Here is a 27082-nt window from a genome sequence, read left to right as displayed (position 1 = left end):
GCTATTGGCCAAGTTTAAGGTGTGGAGTCACACCTTAAACTTTATTGGGTATCTAGAATTGGACTGATTGCTGCCTGGAAATCTCTTCCCAAACTGTACCGTTTTGAGGATTTGTTTATTATGTATACAGAACACAGTATACATAATTCTGCCTGCCTGTCAGAAGAGGGCACATATCCAATTTTAGATGGTTGTGAGCCACCATGTGGTTGCTGGGAATTGAACTCAGAACCTCTGGAAGAGCAGCCAGTGCTCTTAACCTCTGAGCCATCTCTCCAGACTCCTGTACTGTGTTTTAAATATGCTGACAATGAACTCCCTGGCATTAGACTCCCCAAAGTCTTATCCAGGCTGACGAAATCAATCTGCATAGGGTTTTCATTCTCATTTCTTCTAGCGGTTAACTCTCCTTTTCTGATTCCTGCAGTGTGGCCCTCAACAACTAACACCGAAAGGATAGAGGCCCTGACCAAAGTCATACAGACACAGGCCTTACACCCGGCAGTGCTGCTGTAACATAAAGTATCTATGTATGAGAATGTTATCTCTAGGTCAGCAGCCTTTACCGCAAATGTTCATTGTGCTAGATCTTGCTTCTTAGCTGGTGAGAGGTTTCAGTCCAACTCCAGATAAGGGGGTCCTTTCCCTTCCCATGTCCCCATAATGTTCTGCCTCAGCTTCCACCTGCTGAGTCCCAGGCCTCATAGATTATCAGTTGCTGAAAAACAAGTCCTACTCCCAAAGCAGTGTCTGGCAGAAAGACCTAGGAGAAAGTCTGGGGTGGGGGGTGGAGACACAGGGCATTATGTCCTTTCAACCCATCCCGTTGGCACTGGGACCTGATCCTTGCAAAAGGAAGTAAGACGAGAAGGATGTGCCAGGAACGGGCACCTACAGATGGGCCCCGGGTTACATGAGGGAGCAAGAACCCCCTTCAACCTCACTGCCTGACTCGAGGAGGCAAGCAGCTGGACACTTTCCCTGCTTCCTTCCCTCAGCACCCTGGGTCCTTATGCAGTCTTTCTCAACCCATCTGAAGCGACACCCTTGCCGCGTCCTCTCTGCATTGGCCTATCCCACTGCTCCCATTGGCTCTGTCTGCTCAGCTTCCTTCAGTCACACAGTACTGCCTAGGGACCCAGCTAAGGGCAGGAGGAGAAGCCAAGGTGATGCCTCCCTTCCTCAGGGCCTCCAGGAGGCTAAACCAAGAGCCTGGGAACGAGGTAGAATCCCCTCCCCCACCTCCTCCCTCACATTCCTAGGTCCCCAGGTTGATGCGCCTTGACCATGCTCCTCACTCCCCACCCCAATGCTGACCACCAGACTAGTCCTGTGGACCTCTTGTCGTGTGTTCCACAACCTGCCCCTGCTCTGCGACCAGGGTCGTTGGTCCCTGAGGTCCACTGCTATTGGCCCAGTGCCCATCCTGACAGACTGCAGCTGTGGAATAAGCTTCCTTTTCTTTGCACAACCCCATATGGACTCGCCTCACCTAAATGACCCTCTCCTACTCTCCTTAGAGTCCTGATCCAAGGCTCCTAGGCCCCAGTCACACTTCAACCCCAAAGGCTTGCCTGGCTCTGAAATAAAAAATCCTAACCAGCTCTGGCCCAGGGAAGCCACGGTCAACCCGCATTACCTCCTCAACCTCATTACCTAATCAGAAGGAGGAAGTCTGTCAAGGAGTTGCAGCAATGTGTTTCAGACTCCTTGACCCTCAAGAGGAACTCGGGGCCCTCAGCCTGTTTGATCCTCCCTGTGGATAGCACCTACCTGGCTCCATGTTTCAGATAGTCCTGTCTCCCCAAACACTGATCTTCTAAAAAAAGTAAACCAGGGACCAGCAAGGTGGTTCAGTGAACAAAGGCCTCCATTCCCAAGCCTGAGGACGTGACTTTGATCCCCATGGCCGACTCTGGAAGGTTGTCCTCTAGTCTCAACAAACTCCCTGTAGTTCATGTGTGCAGGCATGCACATGCATGAACACAAAATGCATCAAGTGGGATACAATTTGTTGTTGTTGCTGCTGCTGTTATTGAGTCAGGGCTTCTTTGTAGCATTGGAGCTTGTCCTGGATCTCATTTTGTACACCAGGCTGGCCTCGAACTCACTGAGATCCACTGTCTCTGCCTTTTGAGTGCTAGGATTAAAGGTGAGTGCCACCATTGCACAGCTTTTAATACAATTTTTTTAAACTAAATATTAAAACAAAAGTAAAGCAACCAGGCAGTGGTGGCACATGCCTTTAATCCCAGCACTCAGAAGGCAGAGGTAAGTGGATCTCTGTGAGCTCGAGGCCAGGCTGGTCTACAGAGCAAGTTCTAGGACAGGCTCCAAAGCTACACAGAGAAATCATGTCAAAAAAAGAAAGAAAGAAAGAAAAAAAGAAAGAAAGAAAAGCACAGTTCATCACATCCTGCTGAAAATCCACAAGATAAAGACTGCTTTGCACTCAAAAAATTACTTCCAGCTGGGTGTGGTGGCTCACTTATTTAATCCTAGTACTCAGGCAATAGAGGCAGGAGGATCTAGTTTGAGGCCAACCTGATCTACATAGTGAGTCTAGGACAGCCAGGACTACACAAAAAGACCCTGTCTCAAAGAGCACAGAGACCACTTCCCACTGTCCCTGAGCTAGAGCTGGCCCTCCAAGAGAAGATGGAAATAGGGAGCAAGGCTGGGCAGGGCTCATGAGGGCTGGGGTTGCTTGGAAGAGGACCAGGGAGAGACTGAAGACCTGGCAGGTCAGATGAAGTCCCTTCCTGCAGTGGGCAGCCCTGGCCTGACACAAGTCCCACTGATACACTCAAATACATGCACTATGCAACTGTGTACCCATAAACACAAATGCATCTATACTTACAGATGTACACGTGTGCACATGCTCATATGGAAGCATGAACACATAAACTAACACATAAACCACATGAGCAAGTGAACATGTACATGCTCATATAACACACACAGATATAAGCGCATATACATACAACATACACAGACTGCTTGAGTTTGCTTCCTGTTGCTGAATAAAGCACTCCAACCAAGGGAAGGAAAGGGTTTCTTTTTTTATTGATATATATTAAGCTCTACTCTTTTCTCTGCCCCCCTTCCTGTGTCTCCCCTCCCCCTTCAATCCTCCCCCAAGGTCCCCATGCTCCCAATTTACTCGGGAGATCTTGACTTTTTATACTTTCTACTTCCCATGTAGATTAGATCTATGTAAGTCTCTCAACTGTCCGCATTGTTGTCTTAGTTCTCTGGGATTGTGGTTTGTAGGCTGGCTTTCTCTTTGCTTTATGTTTAAAACCACCTGTGAGTGAGTACATGTGATAATTGTCTTTCTGGGTCTGGGTTACCTCACTCAAAATAATCTTTTCTAGCTCCATCCATTTTCCTGCAAAATTCAGGCTGTTATTTTTTTCTGCTGTGTAGTACTCCATTGTGTAAATGTACCACATTTTTCTTATCTATTCCTCTATTGAGGGACATTTAGGTTGTTTCCAGATTCTGGCTATGACAAACAAAGCTGCTATGAACATAGTCGATCACATGTCCTTGTGGCACGATTGGACATCCTTTGGATATATACCCAAAAGCGGTATTATTGGGTCTTGAAGAAGGTTGTTTTCTAATTTTCTGAGAAATTTCCACACTAACACCCAAAGGGGTTGTACCAGCTAGCATTCCCACAAGCAGTACAGAAGTGTTCCCTTTTCCCCACAACCTCTCCAGCATAAGTTGTCATCAGTGTTTTTGATTTTGACCATTCTTACAGGTGTAAGATGGAATCTCAGAGTTGTTTGATTTGCATTTCTCTGATGACTAAGGATGTTGAACATTTTCTTAACTGTCTTTCAACCATTTTAGATTCCTCGGTTGAGAGTTCTCAGTTTAGGTCTGTACTCCTTTTTTTTTTTATTGGATTATGTGATCTTTTGGTGTCCAATTTCTTGAGTTCTCTGTATATTTTGGAGATCAGCCCTCTGTCTGATGTGGTGAGTGAAGATCTTTTCCCATTCTGTGGACTGTCGTTTTGTCTTGTTGTCATGTACTTTGCTTTACAGAAGCTTTTCACTTTCAGGAAGTCCCATATATTAATTGTTTCTCTCAGCGTCTGTGCTACTGAAATTATATTTAGCAAGTGGTTCCCTGTGCCAAGGTGTTCAAGTGTACTTCCCACTTTCTTTTCTATAAGGTTCAGTGTGGCTGGCTTCTTTGATCCATTTGGACTTGAGTTTTGTGCATGGTGATAGATATAGGTCTATTTTCATTTTTCTACATGTTGATATCCAGTTGTATCAGCACCACTTGTTAAATATGCTTTCTTTTTTCCATTTGATATTTTTGCTTCTTTTTCAAAGATCAGGTGTTCGAAAATGTGTGGATTTATATCCGGGTCTTCTTTCGGTTCCATTGGTCCTCCTGTCTGTTCTCTGCCAGTACCAGGCTGTTTTCAATACTGTAGTTCTGTAGTAGATTTTGAAGTCAGGGATTGTGATTGCGTAGGATTGTTTTGGCTAGCCTGAGTTTTTTGCTTTTCCATATGAAGTTTAGGACCGTTCTTTTGAGGTCTTTGGAGAATTTTGCTGGTATTTTGATGGGCAGGAAAGGCTTCTTTGGCTGCTATTTGACAGTTCATCTTGTGGGAAGTCAGCACAGGAACTCAAGAAGGAACCTGTAGCATATACCATGGAGGAACGCTGCTTGCTGGCTTGTTCCCTGGCTCACTCCCTGGCCCATATTCCCACAGCTTTCTTATACAGTCCAAGCACACCTATGGATGCCTAGGGATGATACCACCCACAGAGGGCTGGGCCTTCCCACATCAGTCATCACTGAATGAGAGGCAGGTGGATCTCAGTGAGTTCAGAGCCAGTCTGGTCTATAGAGTGAGTCAGGCCAGTGGGAGCTATATAATGAGACCCTATATCAAGAAAAAAAAAACATGTTATTATTGCTCATCTCCGCCCCTGCCAGATAAACCTCCAAAACCATTAGGAGTTACTCTCCTTTCCCCCATCCCTTAGACCTAACAGTCACTCACAGGTTTGCTCATTCTGTGGGTTTTATCCAAAATAACTTACACAATAATGTGTGGGGTTTTTGTGTGTTTGTTTGGCTTGGTTTTGGTCTGGTTTCATTTGAAAGGTATTCACTCCTCCCAGTTATACTGGCACCCAATGTGGAAAGGTGGGGGTGATGGAGTTTAGCCAGAAAACACTTCCTTGCCGAGTGTGTGCAAAGGGCCCATCTGGACGAGATACTCTACAGAATTACTACTTTTCTTATCTCTGTGTGAGTTAATGGACATTCAAGTTATTTAAGGGTTATCTGTTTGACACTTTAAAACGCTTCCCTGGGGACTGGAAAGATGATTCAGTGGTTAAGAGCACTTGCAGCTCTTTTAGGGCACTGGGGCTCAGTGCCCAGCACCCACATACGGTGCACGTGCATCCAGTCAGAGAAAACACACACATAAAATAAAAATGTTAAAATCTAAAGCAAAGATTTGAAAAGCTCCCATGAACATTGGTGTATACATATCTGTTCAACCTCTTGTTTGCTCTTCGGGCAAATGCTTCGACTACTGACAACCACAGCCAAAGACTGCAGCCTGTTGTGCCCAGATTGCGACCCCCAGAGAGAGACCACCAGAGAGGCCCAGACTGTAATAAGCAAGGTTTAATCAGCATAATACAAACATGTTTGGAAGTCATCTCCATCCCTGTTACAAGAAGGTAGAATGGAGTTGTATCTCCTCTGTGGCGTAAGCTTTTAAAGGCATAACTACAAAGAGAATCTTTGAAGATGCTTTGGCAGGGATACAAGGACTTTTGCTCCCTCCCATTCTGTTAAGTTAGCTTTTTCATTGTTCTTGAGTTAGACCATCTTTACCAGCCTGTACCAGGTGGCTAACTGGGCTGAGCTAAGTGACCTTGTGCTGAAATATCCTGGGTGGGAGAGGGTAAGGTCACTATCTTCCTGGGAAAGCATTCTGCTAGGAAATTTCTTCTTGCCCCTTTGAGAATAAGGGGTGAGGGTCTCACACAGCTTTCTTCACTAACGTCTTGGTTTTGATGTGCACCTAAGAGTCTAATCACTATGTCACCTGGTAACTAAGCATACACCTGTTTGAAAAACCTGCCAATGTATTCCAAACCAGCCCCGCTGCCCTTTGCACACCAAAGCCCCAGCTTAGTTTTACCGCGTGATCACTACTAGTTACTTAGGTGGAAAGCCAGCCCAGTGGCCTTGATGCTATCCATGCTTGATTTGCATTTACCTGATAAATACTGAAGCTCCGGGGCAATCTGTGCGGTTGCGGACCTCTATAGACCTGTTCAAATTTTTTACAAAGGCACAGATGTTTAACAAAGAAAAAGTGCTGCGTGGTTTTAGGTGCCAGGACCAGAAGAAACCAAAGCTCCCAGTTACTGAGAAAGGAGGCTTTTCCCGCACCCCGGGTGGGCTCCCGGGCTGAGGAGGAGGCTGGGCCAGACTGCTGTTCCGCAGTTCAAGGAGAGAGAGTACCTGCTGAGTTGGGGCTGTGGCTTCACAGTTTCACTTTTGCCTCTGGGCGCCTCTTAGCTGGAGTTCGCCTGGGTTCCCAAGCTGAGCGGGCCCGAGACCCCTCCCTGATCCCCAGCGCGTCCTCGCTGCCCTTGGTGGGACCAGACACTTCAGTGGAGGTGAAGATCTGAAGATCAGAGGTGAGCCACCCTGCTACTCACCTTCCTAGAGTTCGGCTGCCCCTTCTCTGCTTGGTCGGCTCTATGTCCTCGAAGTCTGTTTGTTGGGTCAGGGATGAAGCCCTTCCCAGAAGCCCCACAATACCAGGCAGCCTGAGCGCACCCTCCCCTCCAGGGCCTAGCCTCTATGAAAGCCACCCACCAGCCTGGTTTGGGCTTGAAGCTGGCAAAAACTCTCCAGGCTTCTGGAACTTATGCTGATCCCCTGGCCAACAAGACCGTCCCTGCACCCTAAAGTGCCTTCTTGGCTCACTCTCCACCATCAGCAGGCCCTGGGAACCCAGTTTTCTAGGGTACTACTGACCCTCCACACTGCACAGATTGTCTGTCTGTCCGGGCCTGTTTTGACCTCTGACCAGGAAGGTTCCTCCAGGACAGTTGGCTCATGAAGTTGTGCATAAAAGAGAGGAAGCCACTGAGCTCCGGAACACTGACTTTGCTCTGGACTCCTGTGCCCCAAGTATTCCAGAAGTGTAGGCTTGTGTTCTCTTGCCAGCCTTGGTCCTCAGTCAAGGAGGGCAACAAGGTGCCCTAGACATTAACAGGTAGCTGAGGGCTACACACAGGAATTGATAGTGTGGATACTACAGGGCCTGCTGTAGGCTGCCTCCTCTTCTCTCCCTTGCTCCTGGCTCCAGGGAGAGACAGACAAGTGGGCCACAAACTGAATGCTGTGTCTGTGTTGGTATAGTGGTGAGCCAGAACGACCCAGGACCAGTAAGGCAAGGCCACTTTGAAGGGATGGTGTTCCCAAGTGCTAGAGGCAGCTAAGTATGGACCCATCTCTCTGCCCTCAGGATCATGCCATCGGTCTTTGTGGAAGTGGTTAGGAGCGTGCTCAAAGAGGTGTACCACAGAGGAGAGCTCATCCCAGTGGACAGCCTTGGCAACTCTACCAGCTTCAGGCCCTACTGCCTCTTGACCAAGAAACTCTCAAGCTCGTGGTTCTGGAAATCCCGTTATAGATGTGTCAACCTGTCAATCAAGGACATCCTAGAACCCAATGCTCCAGAACCAGGTATCTCTCTCCCTGCCCCCTTCTTCACCATCCTGAGCTTCCAGGTTGAATAGAGGAGAGTGGGATAAACCCAGCCTACCCTCTTACTGGGATCTATAATTCTGCTCCTCTGGCCATGTTTGCAGAGGAGGGAGTCCTTTAAAGGACCCACTCCTGCAGAGGAAAGGCAAGGCAGAGGCTAATGTGATCTAACCTTGTAGCCGGTCTTCCTTCAGAACCAGAATGCTGTGATCACTTCAGGATCACTGTTGTCGTTGATGGGAACATCCAGGGCCGGATGGCACTGGCCGGCAAAGGATACGGAGAGCTTTCTGGTGCAGCTGCAGTGTCTAACAGTTGCAATGTCTCCATGAACGTGCAAATACGGCGTGTGGCTCAGAACACCTGGGAGGTCCTGCAGAATGAGAGGTGAGCCCCTTGAAGTACTGGGGGCTCTCTGACCTTGAGCACCACCAGGCTGTTCGGCCAGTCTGTTGGCTACTGGACATCAGGAGAGTTCTGTTCTGAAGCAGTATCTCTCAGCACTGAGCACAGGAAGTCCCAGATGGGAGCACTAGAAACAATGGCAGGTTGTGGAGGAGGTCACTTGAGCCAGTAAGCTTCAGTTGCCAGGACTGTACCCTGAGGATCATGATATCCTGGCAGGGCCCAAACCCTTGGAATCAGGCTGAGCTGCTATGGGAGAAAAGTGAACTTGGATTTATGAATTGGAAAGAACAGAGTCTCTCCACAGGCACATGGGTCCCCGGACCCCTGTTTGACTTTGTCATATTCCCACAACCTTCTAGACACTGTTGGGAACATCCTGGGAAAGTCTAGTATCCACAGACCCCTGGACTCCACAGCCTTTCCATCGCACCTGTCATCGGGGTGGTAGGAAGGATGCTAGTCTATGGTGGGCAAGCCCCAGCAATCTCTCTGTAGGTGCTTGCGGCAGCCTGAACACAGAATCCTGCAACAGCTTCGGAGCCGTGGAGACGATGTATTTGTGGTGACAGAGGTGCTGCAGACAAAGGAGGAGGTGCAGGTCACCCAGACCAACAGCAGAAAGGGCATAGGCCAGTTTGCAGTGCCTGGAGCTTTCTTGAAGGTGTGTGCTAGGCTTAGCCCTTTCCTGGCCTCACTTGAGCACATAGAAATGGCAGGAATCTAAGAACCAGGGAGCAGGATCCCATGCAGAAGCTGATCTAGGCTCTACTAAGACCATTCTAGAAGCAACCCATAGCCTCACTTGCCCAGTGAGCTACAACAGCTAAAGCCTGGAGTGGCCACCACCAGTGGCGATCTGTCACCAGCATTCGGCCACAGTCATTGATTTACTCTACATCCCTGAGCCTATGTCCATCCTTCAGGGTGAAGGCAGGGGCCAGCTAAGCCAGAGGAAGATGGTGACCATTCCTGCAGGCAGCGTCCTTGCATTCCGGGTCACCAAGTTGCTCATTGACCCGACATGGGGTGAGTGTTGAGGCTGGGCTCTAGAAACCAAACTGTTTATCAGAGAAGCAGGAAATCTGGGAGGCTTCAGCCAGCCAGGGGATGCTGTGTCATCCGGCTGCATGATCTCCCAGATAGGGTGGTCAAGCGTGCCAGGCACTGATATGTGGGTGATAGGGACAGTCCCCCTCAAGGTCCGAGGAGCCCTGTGGATGAGGAATTGGTGATGTGTTTGTTCTTTTGCTGCCAGACATCCTTCTCTTCCCTGATGAAAAGAAGAGGACCTTTGAGCTGCCCCCATCAAGTGAGGCCCCAGACGCGCTGGCCCCACATAACCCTTAGCTACGAGGTGTTCTGTGCTCAGTGCATGAGGTGCTTAGTCTCCTATGGAGATGACAGTCCCCCATTCTCCCCGACTAACATACACAATGGGTAATATGGCTGGACCTGTTTTGCCTTTCATCTGCCCTGGGCTGCAAATAGTAGGAAAAGGATAAAGTTGGGAGAGCCCAGGAAAAATCTCTGCCTTCTAGCATTTGTCAGTGATCACTGGGACCCAACATAAAAGAGTGCTTCCCCTTTCTCCCATCCTCATGCCTTACAGAGTATGACCAGAGGCAGCATTCCTTTAGCCTGCTTGCTATACTACAACCTAAGCTCTTGGAACTTAGGGCCCAAGAAGGTCAGTATCCACTTGTCGACCCTAAGGCTTCACAGGTTGCGAATCTGATCTCTGGAACTGACCCGCCTACCCAGTGGCCTGCAAGACAATATAAGATTCGGAGGGCACAGCGCTCTATCCCTCCAGATAGAATCCATGGGGAACAGGTGGCCAGAAAAGACTTCCAAGGCCTGCGTGCAGAGGTGAAGGCCGGATGCACACAACTGGGATACTTAGAAATGGAGTTAAGACAACAGCTGCTAATGGACATTGGGAGGATTTTACATGACCAGCCCAGCATGGAAGCCCTGGAGGCCTCAGTGAGTGACAGGGCTGGAGGTAGACAGGGCCTGCCCAAGCCTGCACAGCTTCACTTACCTCACCTGTGCCTCAGCTGGAACAGGCCCTGTGCAGTGGTGGACAGGTAGAACCTCTGGATGGCCCAGCAGGTAGCATCCTCGAGTGTCTGAAGCTTTCCTCTGAAAAACTGGTGTTGGAATTCACTGCCGCCATCTTCTACCTGTTAGGAGCACTGACTGGTGAGCAGTCAACTGGGGGACAGGAAGGTATGATGGGTGCCATATTGGGCATTCCAGAGCCCTCTCAGCAGCCCCCATCTGTCCCCAGTGCTGAGTGAAACCCAGCAACAGCTGCTGGCTAATGCTCTGGAGACAACGGTGCTGTCCAAGCAGCTGGAGTTGGTGAGAGGACATGGCATGGGGGATGCCATGGGGCCCTGGGGACATCCTGAAAGGTTGACAGGATCCAGTCCTGCATCCCAGGGGCTCAGGCTGCAGTTCCTCCATCTACAACCTCTTTCCTTCACCTGCCGATAGGTGGAGCATATCCTGGAATGGAGCTCCCCATGGCAGAAGCAGAACTCTGTGGCCCTACCCCCCAGACTCCTTGGGAACAGCTGGCATGAGGAGGCTCCCATCTGGATCTTGCTAGAAGAATGTGGCCTAACGCTGCAGGTGGACACCCCCCAGGTGCACTGGGAACCAACATCTCAGGGCCCCACCTGTGCGCTCTATGCCTCCCTGGCCCTATTGTCCAGTCTCAGCCTGGGACCTTAGTAGTCTGCATGCCTCCTTTCCCCCAGCACCTCATGTCCTGCCCTCCAGCCAGGGCAGAATTCAACCACAGGGCTACATTGCAAGGAGGCAGGACTAGGAGTTGAGAAAACTCAATAAATATACAAAGAAAAGAATAAGCGGCCTAGTTTGGTTTTTACTGTTGTCTTGTTGGTTTGCTTTGGTTTTTCAAGACAGGGTTTCTCTGTTACACTCTGGCTGTCCTGGAATTTTTTCTGTAGACCAGACTGGCCTCAAACTTACAGATCTGCCTGCCTCTGCCTCACAACTGCTGGGCTAAAAGACATGTGCCACCACTGCCCTAATGTGACTGAGTTATTGAGGGGTCCCTGATCATTGGCATGATGGGTAGGGGTGGTTGTACCCACACAGAAGCAAGATGCATGTGAGTGCCTTCCCCTCACTCCTGCCAACCTGTGAGGCTGAAGTGAGCCTGCCCTGTAGTGAGACAGACTTTTCCCAGGAAGACGTGGGTAAATGTCTACTTACCCAGCTAGAGAATCAACAACAGACCAAACAGGAATGCAATCAAATCCAACCTGGAGAACCAATTAATTTTATTGGGATCACTCACAGGAATAGAGGTAAGAGATTATTTACAGGAGGAAAACTCACTCTAAGACCTATGCAGTACCAAAAGGCTCCACCAGCATGGGTGACAGCTCATAAAAGCTGGAAAGCTAGAGCCCACTGCACAGCAAGGCAGGGAGGGACCTTTCTAGGTGGTTCCATTGGGGCGTTTTCCAGGCAGCTCAACTTCCTTTCTTCCAGAAGTTTCTGCTTCTGCTGGGCAACTGGGCTTGTCTGGGAGTGGCTGTTTACAGTCTTAATTGTTCCTATTCTCTTGGGAAAGGAGGGACCCAGTGAATCTGGCTTACTTCCTGTCTTAAGGAACTCCCTCTAGGATGGAAACTGCTACAGAGCCACTCTGTGTGACGTGTTCCATACCCCAACTTGCCCACACACACTTCCCTAGAGAAGATGCACAGAGCATTTTAGGAGAAAGTCTGTACTTGGGTCAGGATGACCCTCTGCTTCAGGGGACTTGGGGTACACTGTAAATGGAGGTTTCTCTCTTGCTTCTTAGTTCCTGAATAACCACTCAGAGACTTAGATTAATTATAAATGTTTAGACCATGGCTCAGGCTTATTCCTAGCTAGTTCTTACATTTAAATTAACTCTAGTAATTTATGTATTGCCACATGGCCATAGTGTTACCTTATGTTCTTTCTTTTTTTGTTGTTTTTATTTAGCTTTTTCTTATCTCTGCTCCCCTCCTTTTCTCTCCTCTCTACTTCTGTTCTCTTCCATGGTCCCCACGCTTTACTCAGAATATCTTGTCTTTTTCTACTTCCCATGTAGATTAGATCCATGTGTGTCTCTCTTAGGGTCCTCTTTGTTGTCCAGGTTCTTTGGGTTTTGGGAAGGGCCTGTTTGTCTGTCCCTGCCGCCTGGCTAGTTTAGCCCTGAAATAATCACACAGAAACTGTATTAATTAAATCACTGCTTGGCCCATTAACTCTAACTTCTTATTGGCTAACTCTTATATCTTAGTTTAACCCATTTCTAGCAATCTGTACATCACCACGAGTTTGTGGCCTACCAGAAAGTTTCAGCGCTTCTGTCTCTGTTGGTGGAGACTCCATGATGTCTCTCTGATGCCACCCTGATGCTATATATAGGATTGTGAATTGTAGGCTGGTTTTTCTTTGATTTATGTCTAAAAACCACTTATGAATGAGTACCTATGATATTTGTCTTTCTGGATCTGGGTTACCTCACTCAATATGATGTTTTCCAGATCCATACTTTTGACCTCAAATTTCAGGATGTCATTAATTTTTCCACTTTGTAGTACTTCATTGTGCAAATGTACTACATTCTCATTATCCATTCTTCAATCAAGGGACTTTTATGTTGTTTCCAGGTTCTGACTATGACAAACAACGCTGCTATGAACATAGATGAGGACATGTTTTTCTGGTATGATAGACCATCCTTTGGGTATGTACCCAAGAGTGGTATTGCTGGGTCTTGAGGTAGGTTTTTTCCTAATTTTCTGAGAAATCACCATGCTGATATCCAAAGGATACACACCAAAATCACTCATAAACTTTAATGCAAATGTACTCAATAAAATATTGACAAATGGAATCCAAGAACACATCAGAAAAATCATCCACCATGATCAAGTAGGTTTTAACTCAGAGATGCAGGGATGGTTCAACATATGAAAATCTGTCAATGTAATCTGTTGAAATAGGAGCGGCGGGGCTGCGTCCCCGGCACCCGGCCGCCCCCATGGCTAGCTTTACCCGAAATAATTACACGGAAACTGTATTCTTTTAAACACCGCTTGGCCCATTTCTATCTAGCCTCTTCTAGGCTAGCTCTTGCACCTGGATTAGCCCATTTCTAATAATCTGCTGTAGCCCACAAGCTGGCTTACCAGGAATGATCTTAACCTGCATCTGCCTGGAGTGGGCGAACCATGGCAACTCCTTCACTCAGCTTCTTTCTCCCAGCATTCTGTTCTGTTTACTCCTCCCACCTATGTTTTAACCTATCAGGGCCAAAGCAGTTTCTTTATTGCTTAACCAATGAAATCAACAGATTGATATATGACACTCCCACATCACTTCCCCTTTTTCTGTTTAAACAAAAAAAGGAAGGCTTTAACTTTAACATAGCAAAATTACATATAGCAAAACAGTTATCAAGCAATAATTACAGTTACAATATTTATATCTATTTTATCTTTTATCATAACTAAGGAAAACTATAACTATCTATTCATTCTTCAACTCCATCAAAGACTCCAGAAGGATATAATACTACCTAAGCAAACAAGAAATAAGAAAACTCTAGAAATGACAGAGACATCTCACTGCCTGGACAGTCACCCAAAGTTCTTTTGTACCGTTGGGGCATCCATCTTCAGCCTTCAGGCCCATAGTATCCAGCAGACATTTTCATCAAGCAGGAAATTCCAAAGACAGTTCAGTCACTTTCTGCTGTGTCCTGCAGAATGTCTCGCAGACTCTTTCATGAGTCAGGAACCCCGAAAGACCATCTCACCTTTAGGCAAGTTTAGCAGTCCTCTCTCTGCGGGTTCTTTGTGTCCAGTTTATGCAACAGTCCGGGCAAGAGTAGTTTCTTGCCCAAATGGCTATCAAACTCCGTAAGGATCCTCTTCGATGCCCATCTTCCTCTCGAAGTAGATTGGTGCCGCCAGGAGCAGATATGTCTCATTGTCATGAAAAGTCCTAAGTTATTAAAATATTTTAAATGCCATATTCTGCAGCCTTTGAGAGATATGAAGAATGCCTATCTGAAATATATCTCTATATATCTTGAAAATCTAAGTAACATGACTACAAACTTGACTATTATTTATGATTATCCATCAACAACCTATATTTCCCAATTATACATTACATTTTAAAAATGAACTACACAATCACAATACCTTAATCAATATCAGAAATACATATACATATAACAAAATTGACCTTAAAATCCATATCAATGCAAATTGTTTATACCTATATCATTTCCCCCTTTAAATGTAAAAGAACATTTATAAACAATATTTTGGGAACATGGGCGCAGCTTTTTCTCTCCAAACTGCTTCCTGCTGAATGGGGGCGCTGTTAATCAAATCGTTTAGGGTGTAACCTGTGTGCCAGGTTCATCTCAGTCGGCAGTTGAATGAAGTAATTTTTTGAGGGTGTTCACAGGAACTTTTCAGGAGGTCGTGGTCTATCATACTGTATCGGGATAGATGCAATCCACAGGGTCTGGTCCTCTGTGTAAACAAAAGAAGACCCTTTCCAAAGCATCATATCCTTAGACCCAAATTCTGAAGTCATACCCTCATGATATCCGTTTTGGTTCTACTTGGCAGCCCATATAATGAAATGTCTCTCTGTACTTAGCTCCTTCACAGTCAAAAATTTTAAAGAAAACACAATGTACATAATCCAGACTCTCTGTGAATTTTCCATTTTTATGTGGCTTATTTTTCTTTATTTCTTTTAATCTCTCAACTATCTGTACTCTGTCTCTTTAAAGACTTTACCTTTTTTTTAACAATTAACTTTATTCTCTATATTCTTTTTCTTCTCTCTCTCAAGCCTACGTACATTCATCCAACAGTGTGGTCTTTTATGTTTGAATCTGTTTTATTGTGAATCTGTAACATTTTTTTACTATCCAGGAGCATTTCTTAAAATGTTAAGCACTTTTTTTTTTTTTTTTTTTGGTTTTTCGAGACAGGGTTTCTCTGTGGTTTTGGAGCCTGTCCTGGAACTAGCTCTTGTAGACCAGGCTGGTCTCAAACTCACAGAGATCCACCTGCCTCTGCCTCCCGAGTGCTGGGATTAAAGGCGTGCGCCACCACCGTAAATTGCACCATGTAGGGGTAATACAGTAGTGCCTGTTTACTGCCAAATCTAAACCTTAACTGCTCTATTATTATGGTAATTATGGCAGTTCCTGCCTGAGGTCAGCACAGTTCAGCATGGAGCAGCTGCTCCTGCCTCAGATCCATTTGGTGCCCCTGAGCTGAGCACAGTTCCAGGCACACAGCAAATCCACATTGGAGCCACACTCAGCAGTTTAATTTTGAGACTGAGCATGCAGCACAGAAACTCTTTTTATCCAAGTTACAACCAAATCTGACACGCAGAGCACTGTGCAGTCTGAAAACATCTCTCTATATGTCGGCAGGAATCCGCCATGTTCTTCCGCCTGCCTAAGCCTGATTCTGCCTTCTGCCCAGGTGCAGGCAGGGAGCGCTGAGAGCCATCAGCACGGTCTCAGAGCACTCTCCTTCCGATCCCAAGCGGGAACAGAAACATCCAGTCCCATAAAATCCATTGAAATGCTTTAAAGCCAGAGTTCACGCTGGCAGCACAGCCCCAAGAAGCTGCACTTTAAAATGACGCAGCTTTTTTCTGCTGCTGTTGCCAAATCAGGAAATCTCTCTACAGCATGCCACCAACAAACAGCAAAAATCTGTGTTAAACTCGCTCTCCCTTATTTTTAAGCCTTCTCAGGTTTTTAAGTGGATTTAGCCCCACGTTGGGCGCCATCTGTTGAAATAGGAGCGGCGGGGCTGCGTCCCCGGCACTCGGCCGCCCCCATGGCTAGCTTTACCCGAAATAATTACATGGAAACTGTATTCTTTTAAGCACCGCTTGGCCCATTTTTATCTAGCCTCTTCTAAGCTAGCTCTCGCACCTGGATTAGCCCATTTCTAATAATCTGCTGTAGCCCACAAGCTGGCTTACCAGGAATGATCTTAACCTGCATCTGCCTGGAGTGGGCGAACCATGGCAACTCCTTCACTCAGCTTCTTTCTCCCAGCATTCTGTTCTGTTTACTCCTCCCACCTATGTTTTAACCTATCAGGGCCAAAGCAGTTTCTTTATTGCTTAACCAATGAAATCAACAGATTGATATATGACACTCCCACATCAGTAATCCACCATATATACAAACTGAAAAAAACACCCACATGATCATCTCAGTAGATGTGGAAAAAGCCTTTGAGAATATACATAATCCCTTGATGATAAAGGTCTTGGAGACAGCAGGGATACAAGGAACATACCTAAACATAATGAACGCAATATACAGCAAGCCAACAGCCATCATCAAACTAAATGGAGAGAAAGTCAAAGCAATCCCACTGAAATCAGGAACAAGACAAGGTTGTCCACTATATTGATATTTATTCAACAGAGTTCTTGAGGTCCTAGCTAAAGCAATAAGACGACAAAAGGAGATAAAGAAGATACAAATCAGAAAAGAAGTCAAACATTTACTATTTGCTGATGATATGATAGTTTATATAAGCGACTTCAAAAATTCTACCAAGGAACTTCTACCATTCATAAATATCTTCAGTAATGTAGCAGGATACAAGATTAACTCAAAAAAATCAATAGTCCTCCTGTACATACATGATAAATGGGCTGAGAAAGAAACCAGAGAAGCACCACCCTTTACAAAAGCCACAAATAATACAAGATATCCCAGAGTAACTCTTACCAAACAAGTGGAAGACCTGTATGACAAGAACTTTAAATCTTTGAAGAAAGAAATTGAAGAAGGTAACAGAAAGTGGAGGGATCTCCCATGCTCTTGGGTAGGTAGAATTAACATAGTAAAAAAGGCAATCTTACCAAAAGCAAACTACAGATTCAATGCAATGCCCATCAAAATCCCAACAAAATTCTTCACAGACATCAAAAGAACAATACTCAACTTCATATAGAAAAAAAAAACCGCCGGGCGGTGGTGGCGCATGCCTTTAATCCCAGCACTTGGGAGGCAGAGGCAGGCGGATCTCTGTGAGTTCGAGACCAGCCTGGTCTACAAGAGCTATTTCCAGGACAGGCTCCAAAACCACAGAGAAACCCTGTCTCGAAAAACCCAAAAAAATAAATAAATAAATAAAAATAAAGAAAGAAAAAAAGAAAAAAAAAACCAACTCAGAATAGCCAAAACAATCCTGTACAATAAAGCAACTTTTGGAGGCATCACAATCCCTGACTTCAAACTCTACTACTACAGAGCTACAGTAATGAAAACAGCCTGGTATTAGCATAAAAACGGACAGAAGGACCAATGGAACTGAATCGAAGGGCTGGATATCAATCCACACGTCAATGAATTCTTGATTTTTGACAAAAATTTAAAAAATCTGTAAAATGGAAAAAGAAAGCATATTCAACAAATGGTACTGACATAGCTAGATATCAACACGTAGAGGAATGAAAATAGACCCATATCTATCACCATGTACAAAAATCAAGACCAAATGAATAAAAGACCTCAACATGAAGCCAACCTCACTGAACTTCACAGAAGAAAAAGTGGGAAGTACACTTGAATGCATTGGCACAGGAGACTACTTCCTAAATATAACCCCAGTAGCACAGACACTGAGAGAAACGATTAATATACGGGAACTCCTGAAATTGAGAAGCTTCTGTAAAGCAAAGGACACGGTCAACAAGACAAAATACAGCCTAAAGAATGGGAAAAGATCTTCACCAACCCCATATCAGACAGAGGGTTGATCTCCAAAATATACAAAGAACTCAAGAAATCAATCATCAAAGGAACAAATAATTCAATTTTAAAAAACAAGATACTGACCTAAACAGAGAACTCTCAAAAGAGAATCTAATATTACTGAAAGACACTTAAGGAAATGCTCAACATCCTTAGTCATCAAAGAAATGCAAATTAAAACAACTCTGAGATTCCATCTTACACCCATAAGAATGGCTAAGTACTAAAACACTGATGACAACTTATGCTGGAGAGGATGTGTGGTAAAGGGAACACTCCTCCACTCCTGGTGGGAGTGCACACAGAAACATCTCCTTTGGATATCAGTGTGTTGATTTCTCAGAAAATCCTCAAGACCCAGTAATACTCCAATTGGGAACATATCCGAAAGATGCTCAATCGTACCACAAAAACATGTCCTCATCTATGTTCATAGCAGCATTGTTTGTCATAGTCAGAACCTGGAAACAACATAAAAGCCCCTCGACTGAAGAATAGATAATGAGAATGTAGTACATTTGCACAATGAAGTACGACAAAGTGGAAAAAATAATAACATCCTGAAATTTGAGGTCAAATGTATGGATCTGGAAAACATCATATTGAGTGAGGTAACCCAGACCCAGAAAGACAAATATCATATGTACTCACTCATAAGTGGCTTTTAGACATAAATCAAAGGAAAACAAGCCTAAAATTGACAATCCAATATATAGTACAGGGTGGCATCAGAGAGACGTCATGGAGTCACCACCACCAGAGACAGACTCGCTGAAACTTTGCTGGTAGGCCACAAACTCGTGGTGATGTACAGATTACTAGAAATGGGTTAAACTAAGATATGAGTTAGCCAATAAGAAGTTAGAGTTAATGGGCCAAGCAGTGATTTAATTAATACAGTTTCTGTGTGATTATTTCAGGGCTAAACTAGCCAGGCAGGTGCAACAAACAAACAGGCCCTTCCCAAAACCCAAAGAACCTGGACAACAAAGAGGACCCAAAGAGAGACATACATGGATCTAATCTACATGGGAAGTAGAAAAAGACAAGATCTTCTGAATAAAGCCTGAAGACCATGGAAGAGAACAGAAGTAGGGAGGAGAGGAGGAGGGGAGCAGAGAAAAAGAAAAAGCTAAATAAAAACAACAAAAAAAAGAAAGAAAATGATGTAACATTATGGCTACATGGCAATACATAAATTACTAGAGTTAATTTTTTTTTTTTTGGTTTTTCGAGACAGGGTTTCTCTGTGGCTTTGGAGCCTGTCCTGGAACTAGCTCTGTAGACCAGGCTAGTCTCGAACTCACAGAGATCCGCCTGCCTCTGCCTCCCGAGTGCTGGGATTAAAGGCGTGCGCCACCATTGCCCAGCTTTAGAGTTAATTTAAATCTAAGAACTAGCTAGGAATAAGCCTGAGCCATCGTCTAAACATTTATTATTAATCTAAGTCTCTGAGTGGTTATTCAGGAACTGAGAAGCAAGAGAGAATCCTCCATTTACAGTGTACCCCAAGTCCCCTGAAGCAGAGGGTCATCCTGACCCAAGTACAGACTTTCTCCTAAAATGTTCTGTGCATCTTCTCTAGGGAAGTGTGTGTGGGCATGCTGGGGTATGAACACGTCCACACATAGTGGCTGTGTAGCAGTTTCCATCCTTCGAGGAAGTTCCTTAAGAAAGGAAGTAAGCCAGATTCACTGGGTCCCTCCTTCCCCAAGAGAATAGGAACAATTAAGACTGCAAACAGCCACTCCCAGACAAGCCCAGTTGCCCAGCAGAAGCAGAGACCAAGGAAACTGCCTGGAAGAAAGGAAGTTGAGCTGCCTGGAAAACGCCCCAATGGAACCACCTAGAAAGGTCCCTCCCTGACCTGCTGAGCTGCCTGCTGGCTGTGCAGTGGGCTCTAGCTTTCTAGCTTTTATGAGCTGTCACCCATACTGGTGGAGCCTTTTGGTATTTCAGCTGTCTTGGAGTGAGTTCTCCTCCTGCAGATAATCTCTTACCAATATTCTTGTGAGTGATCCCAATAAAATTAATTGGTTTCACCAGGTTGGACTTTAATCGTATTCCTGTTTGGTCTGTTGTTGATTCTCTAACTGGATGAGTAGACATTTGCTCACGTCTTCCTGGGAAAAGTCTGTCTCACTACAGGGCAGGCTCACTTCAGCCTCACAGGTTGGCAGGAGTGAGGGGAAGGCACTCACATGCATCTTGCTTCTGTGTGGGCACAACCACCTCTACCCAACATACCAATGATCAGGGACCCCTCAATAACTCAGTCACATTCGGGCAGTGGTGGCACATGTCTTTTAGCCCAGCACTTGTGAGGCAGAGGCAGGCAGATCTGTGAGTTTGAGGCCAGCCTGGTCTACAGAAAAAAATTCCAGGATAGCCACAGTGTCACAGAGAAATCCTGTCTTGAAAAACCAAAGCAAGCCGGGCAGTGGTGGCACACGCCTTTAATCCCAGCACTAGGGAGTCAGAGGCAGGCAGATCTCTGGGAGTACGAGGCCAGCCTGGTCTACAAGAGCTAGTTCCGGGACACCCACCAAAGCTACAGAGAAACCCTGTCTCGGAAAAAAAAAAAAAAAAAAAAAAAAAAAAAACCAAAGCAAACCAACGAGACAACATGAAAAACCAAACTCAGCCGCTTATTCTTTACTTTGTATATTTATTGAGTTATCCCAACTTCTAGTCCTGCCTCCTTGCATTGTAGCCCTGTGGTTGAATTCTGCCCTGGGTTTAAGCAGGACATGAGAATGCTGCGGGAAGGGAGGCTTGCAGACTACTAAGGTCCCTGGCTAATACTCGACAATAGGGCCAGGGAGGCATAGAGCGCACAGGTGGGGCCCTGAGATGTTGGTTCCCAGTGCACCTGGGGGGTGTCCACCTGCAGCGTTAGGCCACATTCTTCTAGCAAGATCCAGATGGGAGCCTCCTCATGCCAGCTGTTCCCAAGGAGTCTGGGGGGTAGGGCCACAGAGTTCTGCTTCTGCCATGGGGAGCTCCATTCCAGGATATGCTCCACCTATCGGCAGGTGAAGGAAAGAGGTTGTAGATGGAGGAACTGCAGCCTGAGCCCCTGGGATGCAGGACTGGATCCTGTCAACCTTTCAGGATGTCCCCAGGGCCCCATGGCATCCCCCATGCCATGTCCTCTCACCAACTCCAGCTGCTTGGACAGCACCGTTGTCTCCAGAGCATTAGCCAGCAGCTGTTGCTGGGTTTCACTCAGCACTGGGGACAGATGGGGACCGCTGAGAGGGCTCTGGAATGCCCAATATGGCACCCATCATCCCTTCCTGTCCCCCAGTTGACTGCTCACCAGTCAGTGCTCCTAACAGGTAGAAGATTGGGGCAGCAAGTTCCAGAACCAGTTCTCCAGAGGAAAGCATCAGACACTCGAGGATGCTACCTGCTGGGCCATCCAGAGGTTCTACCTGTCCACCACGGCACAGGACCTGTCCCAGCTGAGGCACAGGTGAGGTAAGTGAGGCTGTGCAGGCTTGGGCAGACCCTGCCCACCTCCAACCCTGTCACTCACTGAGGCCTCCAGGGCTTCCATGCTGGGCTGGTCATGTAAAATCCTCCCAATGTCCATTAGCAGCTGTTGTCTTAACTCCATTTCTAAGTACCCCAGTTGTGTGCATCCAGCCTTCACCTCTGCATGCAGGCCTTGGAAATCTTTTCTGACCACCTGTTCCCCATGGATTCCATCTGGAGGGACAGAAGGCAGCACCATCCAATGCCTATGAGGTCTTGTGGAACATGGGTAGGAGGGTCATATCCAGGGAGCAAAGGCAGAACCCGTGGAGTCTCAGGGTAGACAAGTGGATACTGACCTTCAAGGAACTTGTGTTGCTCACCAATAGATCGTAGTGTGGCAAGCAGGCTAAAAGATTGCCGTCTCTGGTCATTCTCTGCAAAGCATGAGGATGGTAGAAGGGAGAAGGGCTGTGTGGTGTAGGGTCCCATTGACAAATGCTAAAAGGCAGAGATTTTTCCTGGACCCTCCCAATTCTATCCTTTCCCTACTGTTGAATGCCCAGAGCAGATGAAAGGCTAAACACGCCCAGCAACATTACCCATTGTGTATGTGAGTTGGGGGGAATTGGAGACTGTCCATCTCCATAGGAGACTGAGCACCTCATAGCTAACGGAAATGTGGGGCCAAAGCGTCTGGGGCCTCACTTGATGGGGGCAGCTCAAAGGTCCTCTTCTTTTCATCAGGGAAGAGAAGGATGTCTGGAAGCAGGAAAAAAACAAACACATCACCAACTCCCTCATCCACAGGCCTGGCATACTTGACCACCCTGTCTGGGAGATCATGCAGCTCGATGACACAGCATCCCCTGGCTGGCTGAAGCCTCCCAGATTTCCTGCCTCGCTGATACACAGTCTGGGTTCTGGAGACAGGCCTCAACACTCACCCCATGTCGGGTCAATGAGCAACTTGGTGACCCGGAATGCAAGGACGCTGCCTGCAGGAATGGTCACCATCTTCTTCCGGCTTAGCTGGCCCCCGCCTTCACCCTGAAGGATGGACATAGGCTCAGGGATGTAGAGTAAATCAATGACTGTGGCCGAATGCTGGTGACAGATCGCCACTGGTGGTGGCCACTCCAGGCTTTAACTGTTGTAGCTCACTGGGCAAGTGAGGCTATGGGTTGCTTCTAGAATGGTCTTAGAAGAGCCTAGACCAGCTTCTGCATGGGATCCTGCTCCCTGGTTCTTAGATTCCTGCCATTTCTATGTGCTCAAGTGAGGCCAGGAAAGGGCTAAACCTAGCACACACCTTCAAGAAAGCTCCAGGCACTGCAAACTTGCCTAAGCCCTTTCTGCTGTTGGTCTGGGTGACCTGCACCTCCTCCTCTGTCTGCAGCACCTCTGTCACCACAAATACATCGTCTCCACGGCTCCGAAGCTGTTGCAGGATTCTGTGTTCAGGCTGCCGCAGGCACCTACAGAGAGATTGCTGGGGCTTGCCCACCATAGATAGCATCCTTCCTACCACCCCGATGACAGGTGCGATGGAAAGGCTGTGGAGTCCAGGGGTCTGTGGATACTAGATTTTCCCAGGATGTTCCCACCAGTGTCTAGAAGGTTACGGGAGTATGACAAAGTCAAACGGGACAAGGGACCCATGTTCCTGTGGAGAGACTCTGTTCTTTCCAATTCATAAATCCAAGTTACTTTTCTTCCATAGCAGCTCAGCCTGATTCCAAGGGTTTGGGCCCTGCCTGGATATCATGATCCTCAGGGTACAGTCCTGGCAACTGAAGCTTACTGGCTCAAGTGACCTCCTTTTCAACGTCTTTGTTTATATTGCTCCCATCGTGGGACTTTCCTTGCTCAGTGCCAAGAGATACGGCTTCAGAACAGAACCTTCCTGATGCCCGGTACCCAACAGACTGGGCAAGAATATGCTGCTCAAGGTCAGAGAGCCCCCATTACTTCAAGGGGCTCACCTCTCATTCTGCAGGACCTCCCAGGTGTTCTGAGCCACACGCAGTATTCGCACGTTCATGGAGACATTGCAACTGTTAGATACTGCAGCTGCACCAGAAATCTCCCCGTGTCCTGTGTCTGTCAGTGTGACCTGGCCCTGGATGTTCCCATCAACGTTAACAGAGATCCCGAAGCAGTCACAGCATTCTGGTTCTGAAGGAAGACCGGCTACAAGGTTAGATCACACTAGCCTCTGTCTTGCCTCCTCTGCAGCAGTTGGTCCTCTCAGCCTGTGACGGTGGCAGTAGCAATGCAGGTCTTTCCCCTGTTGCTGTGGGGACCAAGGCCAAGCACACAACCCCAGCCTGAGGTGGTGGTTGTTGGAAGCCCACTGCAGTTTGCTGCCAAATCATAGACGGTGGCAAAGGAAGTGGGAACAAAACCACTGGTGGGTTGGCTGTCTTCTTCGGAGCAGGAATGGGTAACTAGCATGCTGATTTGGCCGGTGTTCTGCTAACTGGTATGAACCCCTTCTCTCTGTACCTAAATGTGGATCCAGGCTATCTTGTTCAGTATACAGATGAGTTCATTTTGCCAACTGGCGCTAACAAAACCCGAGGCAGACTTGAGCTAGCTTTCTTTAACACTGGAGGATGTTGCATGTCAGGGACTGCATTTGGGGCAATGAACGGTCATCAGCTAGGATTGAAGGAAACCCAGAGCATGTCCTGGTCCAGCCAAGAAATGTACAACTTTTGAATATGGTGACTAGGCAAGGGGCACTTTGGGCTAATACTCTAGGTGCCCTGGCTTTGCTCTGTGGTGCATTTGGTGTTATCATTGAGAAAATACGGGGTGCACAAGATGACCTCAACACAATAGCAGCCAGAACCATGATGGGAATGTTGTATACATGTACAGGAGGTCTTCCAGGAATGGCACCAAGTGGCCTTGCAGGAAAGACCAGTCTCTATGTGCTGTAGCACAACTGGGAGCACATGAAAGGCTCCCTGCTCCCACAACCTCTCTGAAGGCCACCTCAGGATGGGGGACATTTCACAGTCATCCAGACAGACTAATAAGGCAGTCTGGAGTAGCGTTCTCTCCTGTACTACAATTACTTGAAACAACTGGAGACTCTGGTTTGCTCTGACAAAGACCATGGATGGTTAGCCTGGATTGCACTGTGTGCCCTTAGTGAGTGGAAGCCAAACCCTTGGGTGGCTCACAGAGTTTGTGTTCTCTTCTGCTTTGGAGATGGTCTTACACCTGTTTCTCTCCTGCCCCCAAACTGGAAAGTCACATACTCTCCAAATACAGGCCGTACTTATTCTGAGTGCTTTTATCACAATGTTTGTCAGTTAAAAATCTAAAGCGAATGTTGCCCTGTATTCTAAATAAAGGATGAAAATAGAACCAAAGTCATAATTTTAGCATAAAACCAAGTATCTCTATGTAATCACACACAAAAAATAAATAAATAAATAAAAAGAACTCCATCCTCTGGAAACAGGGCCAGAAGAGCAGAATGATAGATCCCAGTAAGAAAGCAGGCTGAGCTTAGCCCTCTCCCTTCTAAGGCTCAGGATGGGGAAGAAGGGAGCAGGGAGAGAGATACCTGGTTCTGGAGCATTGGGTTCCAGGATGTCCTTGATTGACAGGTTGACACATCTATAATGGGATTTCCAGAACCACGAGCTTGAGAGTTTCTTGGTCAAGAGGCAGTAGGGCCTGAAGCTGGTAGAGTTGCCAAGGCTGTCCACTGGGATGAGCTCTCCTCTGTGGTACACCTCTTTGAGCACGCTCCTAACCACTTCCACAAAGACCGATGGCATGATCCTGAGGGCAGAGAGATGGGTCCATACTTAGCTGCCTCTAGCACTTGGGAACACCATCCCTTCAAAGTGGCCTTGCCTTACTGGTCCTGGGTCGTTCTGGCTCACCACTATACCAACACAGACACAGCATTCAGTTTGTGGCCCACTTGTCTGTCTCTCCCTGGAGCCAGGAGCAAGGGAGAGAAGAGGAGGCAGCCTACAGCAGGCCCTGTAGTATCCACACTATCAATTCCTGTGTGTAGCCCTCAGCTACCTGTTAATGTCTAGGGCACCTTGTTGCCCTCCTTGACTGAGGACCAAGGCTGTGGCGAGAGAACACAAGCCTACACTTCTGGAATACTTGGGGCACAGGAGCCCACAGCAAATCAGTGTTCCGGAGCTCAGTGGCTTCCTCTCTTTTATGCACAACTTCATGAGCCAACTGTCCTGGAGGAACCTTCCTGGTCAGAGGTCAAAACAGGCCCAGATAGACAGACAACCTGTGCAGTGTGGAGGGTCAGTAGTACTCTAGAAAACAGAGTTTCCGGGGCCTGCTGATGGTGGAGAGGGAGCCAAGAAGGCACTTTAGGGGGCAGGGAGGGTCTTGTTGGCCAGGGGATCAGCATGAGTCCCAGAAGCCTGGAGAGTTTTTGCCAGCTTCAAGCCCAAACCAGGCTGGTGGGTGGCTTTCATAGAGGCTAGGCCCTGGAGGGGAGGGTGCGCTCAGGCTGCCTGGTATTGTGGGGCTTCTGGGAAGGGCTTCATCCCTGACCCAACAAACAGACTTCGAGGACATAGAGCCGACCAAGCAGAGAAGGGGCAGCCGAACTCTAGGAAGGTGAGTAGCAGGGTGGCTCACCTCTGATCTTCAGATCTTCACCTCCACTGAAGTGTCTGGTCCCACCAAGGGCAGCGAGGACGCGCTGGGGATCAGGGAGGGGTCTCGGGCCCGCTCAGCTTGGGAACCCAGGCGAACTCCAGCTAAGAGGCGCCCAGAGGCAAAAGTGAAACTGTGAAGCCACAGCCCCAACTCAGCAGGAACTCTCCCTCCCTGAACTGCGGAACAGCAGTCTGGCCCAGCCTCCTCCTCAGCCCGGGAGCCCACCCGGGGTGCGGGAAAAGCCTTCATTCTCAGTAACTGGGAGCTTTGGTTTCATCTGGTCCTGGCAACTAAAACCGTCCAACACTTTTTCTTTGTTAAATGTCTGTGTCTTCGTAAAAGATCCGAACAGATGTAGAGGAACGCAACAGCACAGATCGCCCGGGTCGCTCTTCATTAGTTATCAGGGAAATGCAAATCAAGCCTAGCTAGCATCGAGGCCACTGGGCTGGCTTTCGTCCTAAGTAACTAGTAGTAAGAATGTAGTAAAACCAAGCTGGGGCTCTGGCAGGCAGAGGGTGCAAACGGCAGCGGGGCTGGTTTAAAATACATTGGCAGGTTTTTCAAACAGGTGTATGCTTAGTTACAGGTGACCTAGCGATTAGACTTTTAGGTGCACATCAAAACTAAGACGTTAGTGAAGAGGGCTGCAGTCTTTAGCTGTGGTTGTCAGTAGCTGAAGCATTTGCTTGAAGAGCAAACAAGAGATTGAACAGATATGTATACACCAATGTTCATGGGAGCTTTTCAAATCTTTGCTTTAGATTTTAACATTTTTATTTTATGTGTGTGTTTTGTCTGACTGTATGCATGTGCACGATATGTGGGTGCTGGGAACTGAGCCCCAGTGCCCTACAAGAGCAGCAAGTGCTCTTAACCACTGAATCATCTTTCCAG

General features: G+C 47.1%; 2 protein-coding genes and 1 pseudogene across 3 annotated transcripts; 2 read left to right on the top strand and 1 right to left on the bottom strand.

Moving 5' to 3' along the window:
* The first annotated feature begins 6350 nt into the window (after nt 1–6350).
* On the top strand, nt 6351–11072 carry LOC121461372 (gasdermin-D-like). Of its 2 annotated transcripts, XM_041672428.1 has the most exons (11): nt 6352–6710; nt 7547–7767; nt 7983–8175; nt 8692–8857; nt 9120–9222; nt 9452–9505; nt 9806–9883; nt 10010–10182; nt 10257–10401; nt 10490–10563; nt 10699–11072. In XM_041672428.1, the coding sequence occupies exons 2-11, from the start codon at nt 7551–7553 to the stop codon at nt 10936–10938; spliced, it is 1443 nt and encodes a 480-aa protein (XP_041528362.1). In that variant the 5' UTR covers nt 6352–6710; nt 7547–7550; the 3' UTR covers nt 10939–11072. The 2 variants fall into 2 exon arrangements, with proteins under 2 accessions (XP_041528361.1, XP_041528362.1); XM_041672427.1 differs by having other exon boundaries at nt 6351–6710; nt 9806–10182.
* Nucleotides 11073–20692: 9620 nt separating this feature from the next.
* LOC121461349 (gasdermin-D-like) lies at nt 20693–26320 on the bottom strand. The gene is made up of 11 exons (XM_041672387.1): nt 26165–26320; nt 25107–25327; nt 23509–23701; nt 22836–23001; nt 22471–22573; nt 22232–22285; nt 21883–21960; nt 21585–21757; nt 21366–21510; nt 21204–21277; nt 20693–21068 (listed from the first exon to the last, which is right to left on the bottom strand). Exons 2-11 carry the CDS (start codon nt 25321–25323, stop codon nt 20829–20831), a joined length of 1443 nt encoding a protein of 480 aa, XP_041528321.1. The 5' UTR covers nt 25324–25327; nt 26165–26320; the 3' UTR covers nt 20693–20828.
* On the top strand, nt 23799–24519 carry LOC121461427 (annotated as a pseudogene).
* Nucleotides 26321–27082: the final 762 nt, after the last annotated feature.

Source organism: Microtus oregoni, unplaced genomic scaffold (genome assembly GCF_018167655.1).
Source record: "Microtus oregoni isolate MIOR12 unplaced genomic scaffold, Mior012 000022F_ref0000154, whole genome shotgun sequence".
NCBI classification, from domain to species: Eukaryota; Metazoa; Chordata; class Mammalia; order Rodentia; family Cricetidae; genus Microtus; species Microtus oregoni.
This window is presented reverse-complemented; position numbering and strand designations above follow the sequence as displayed.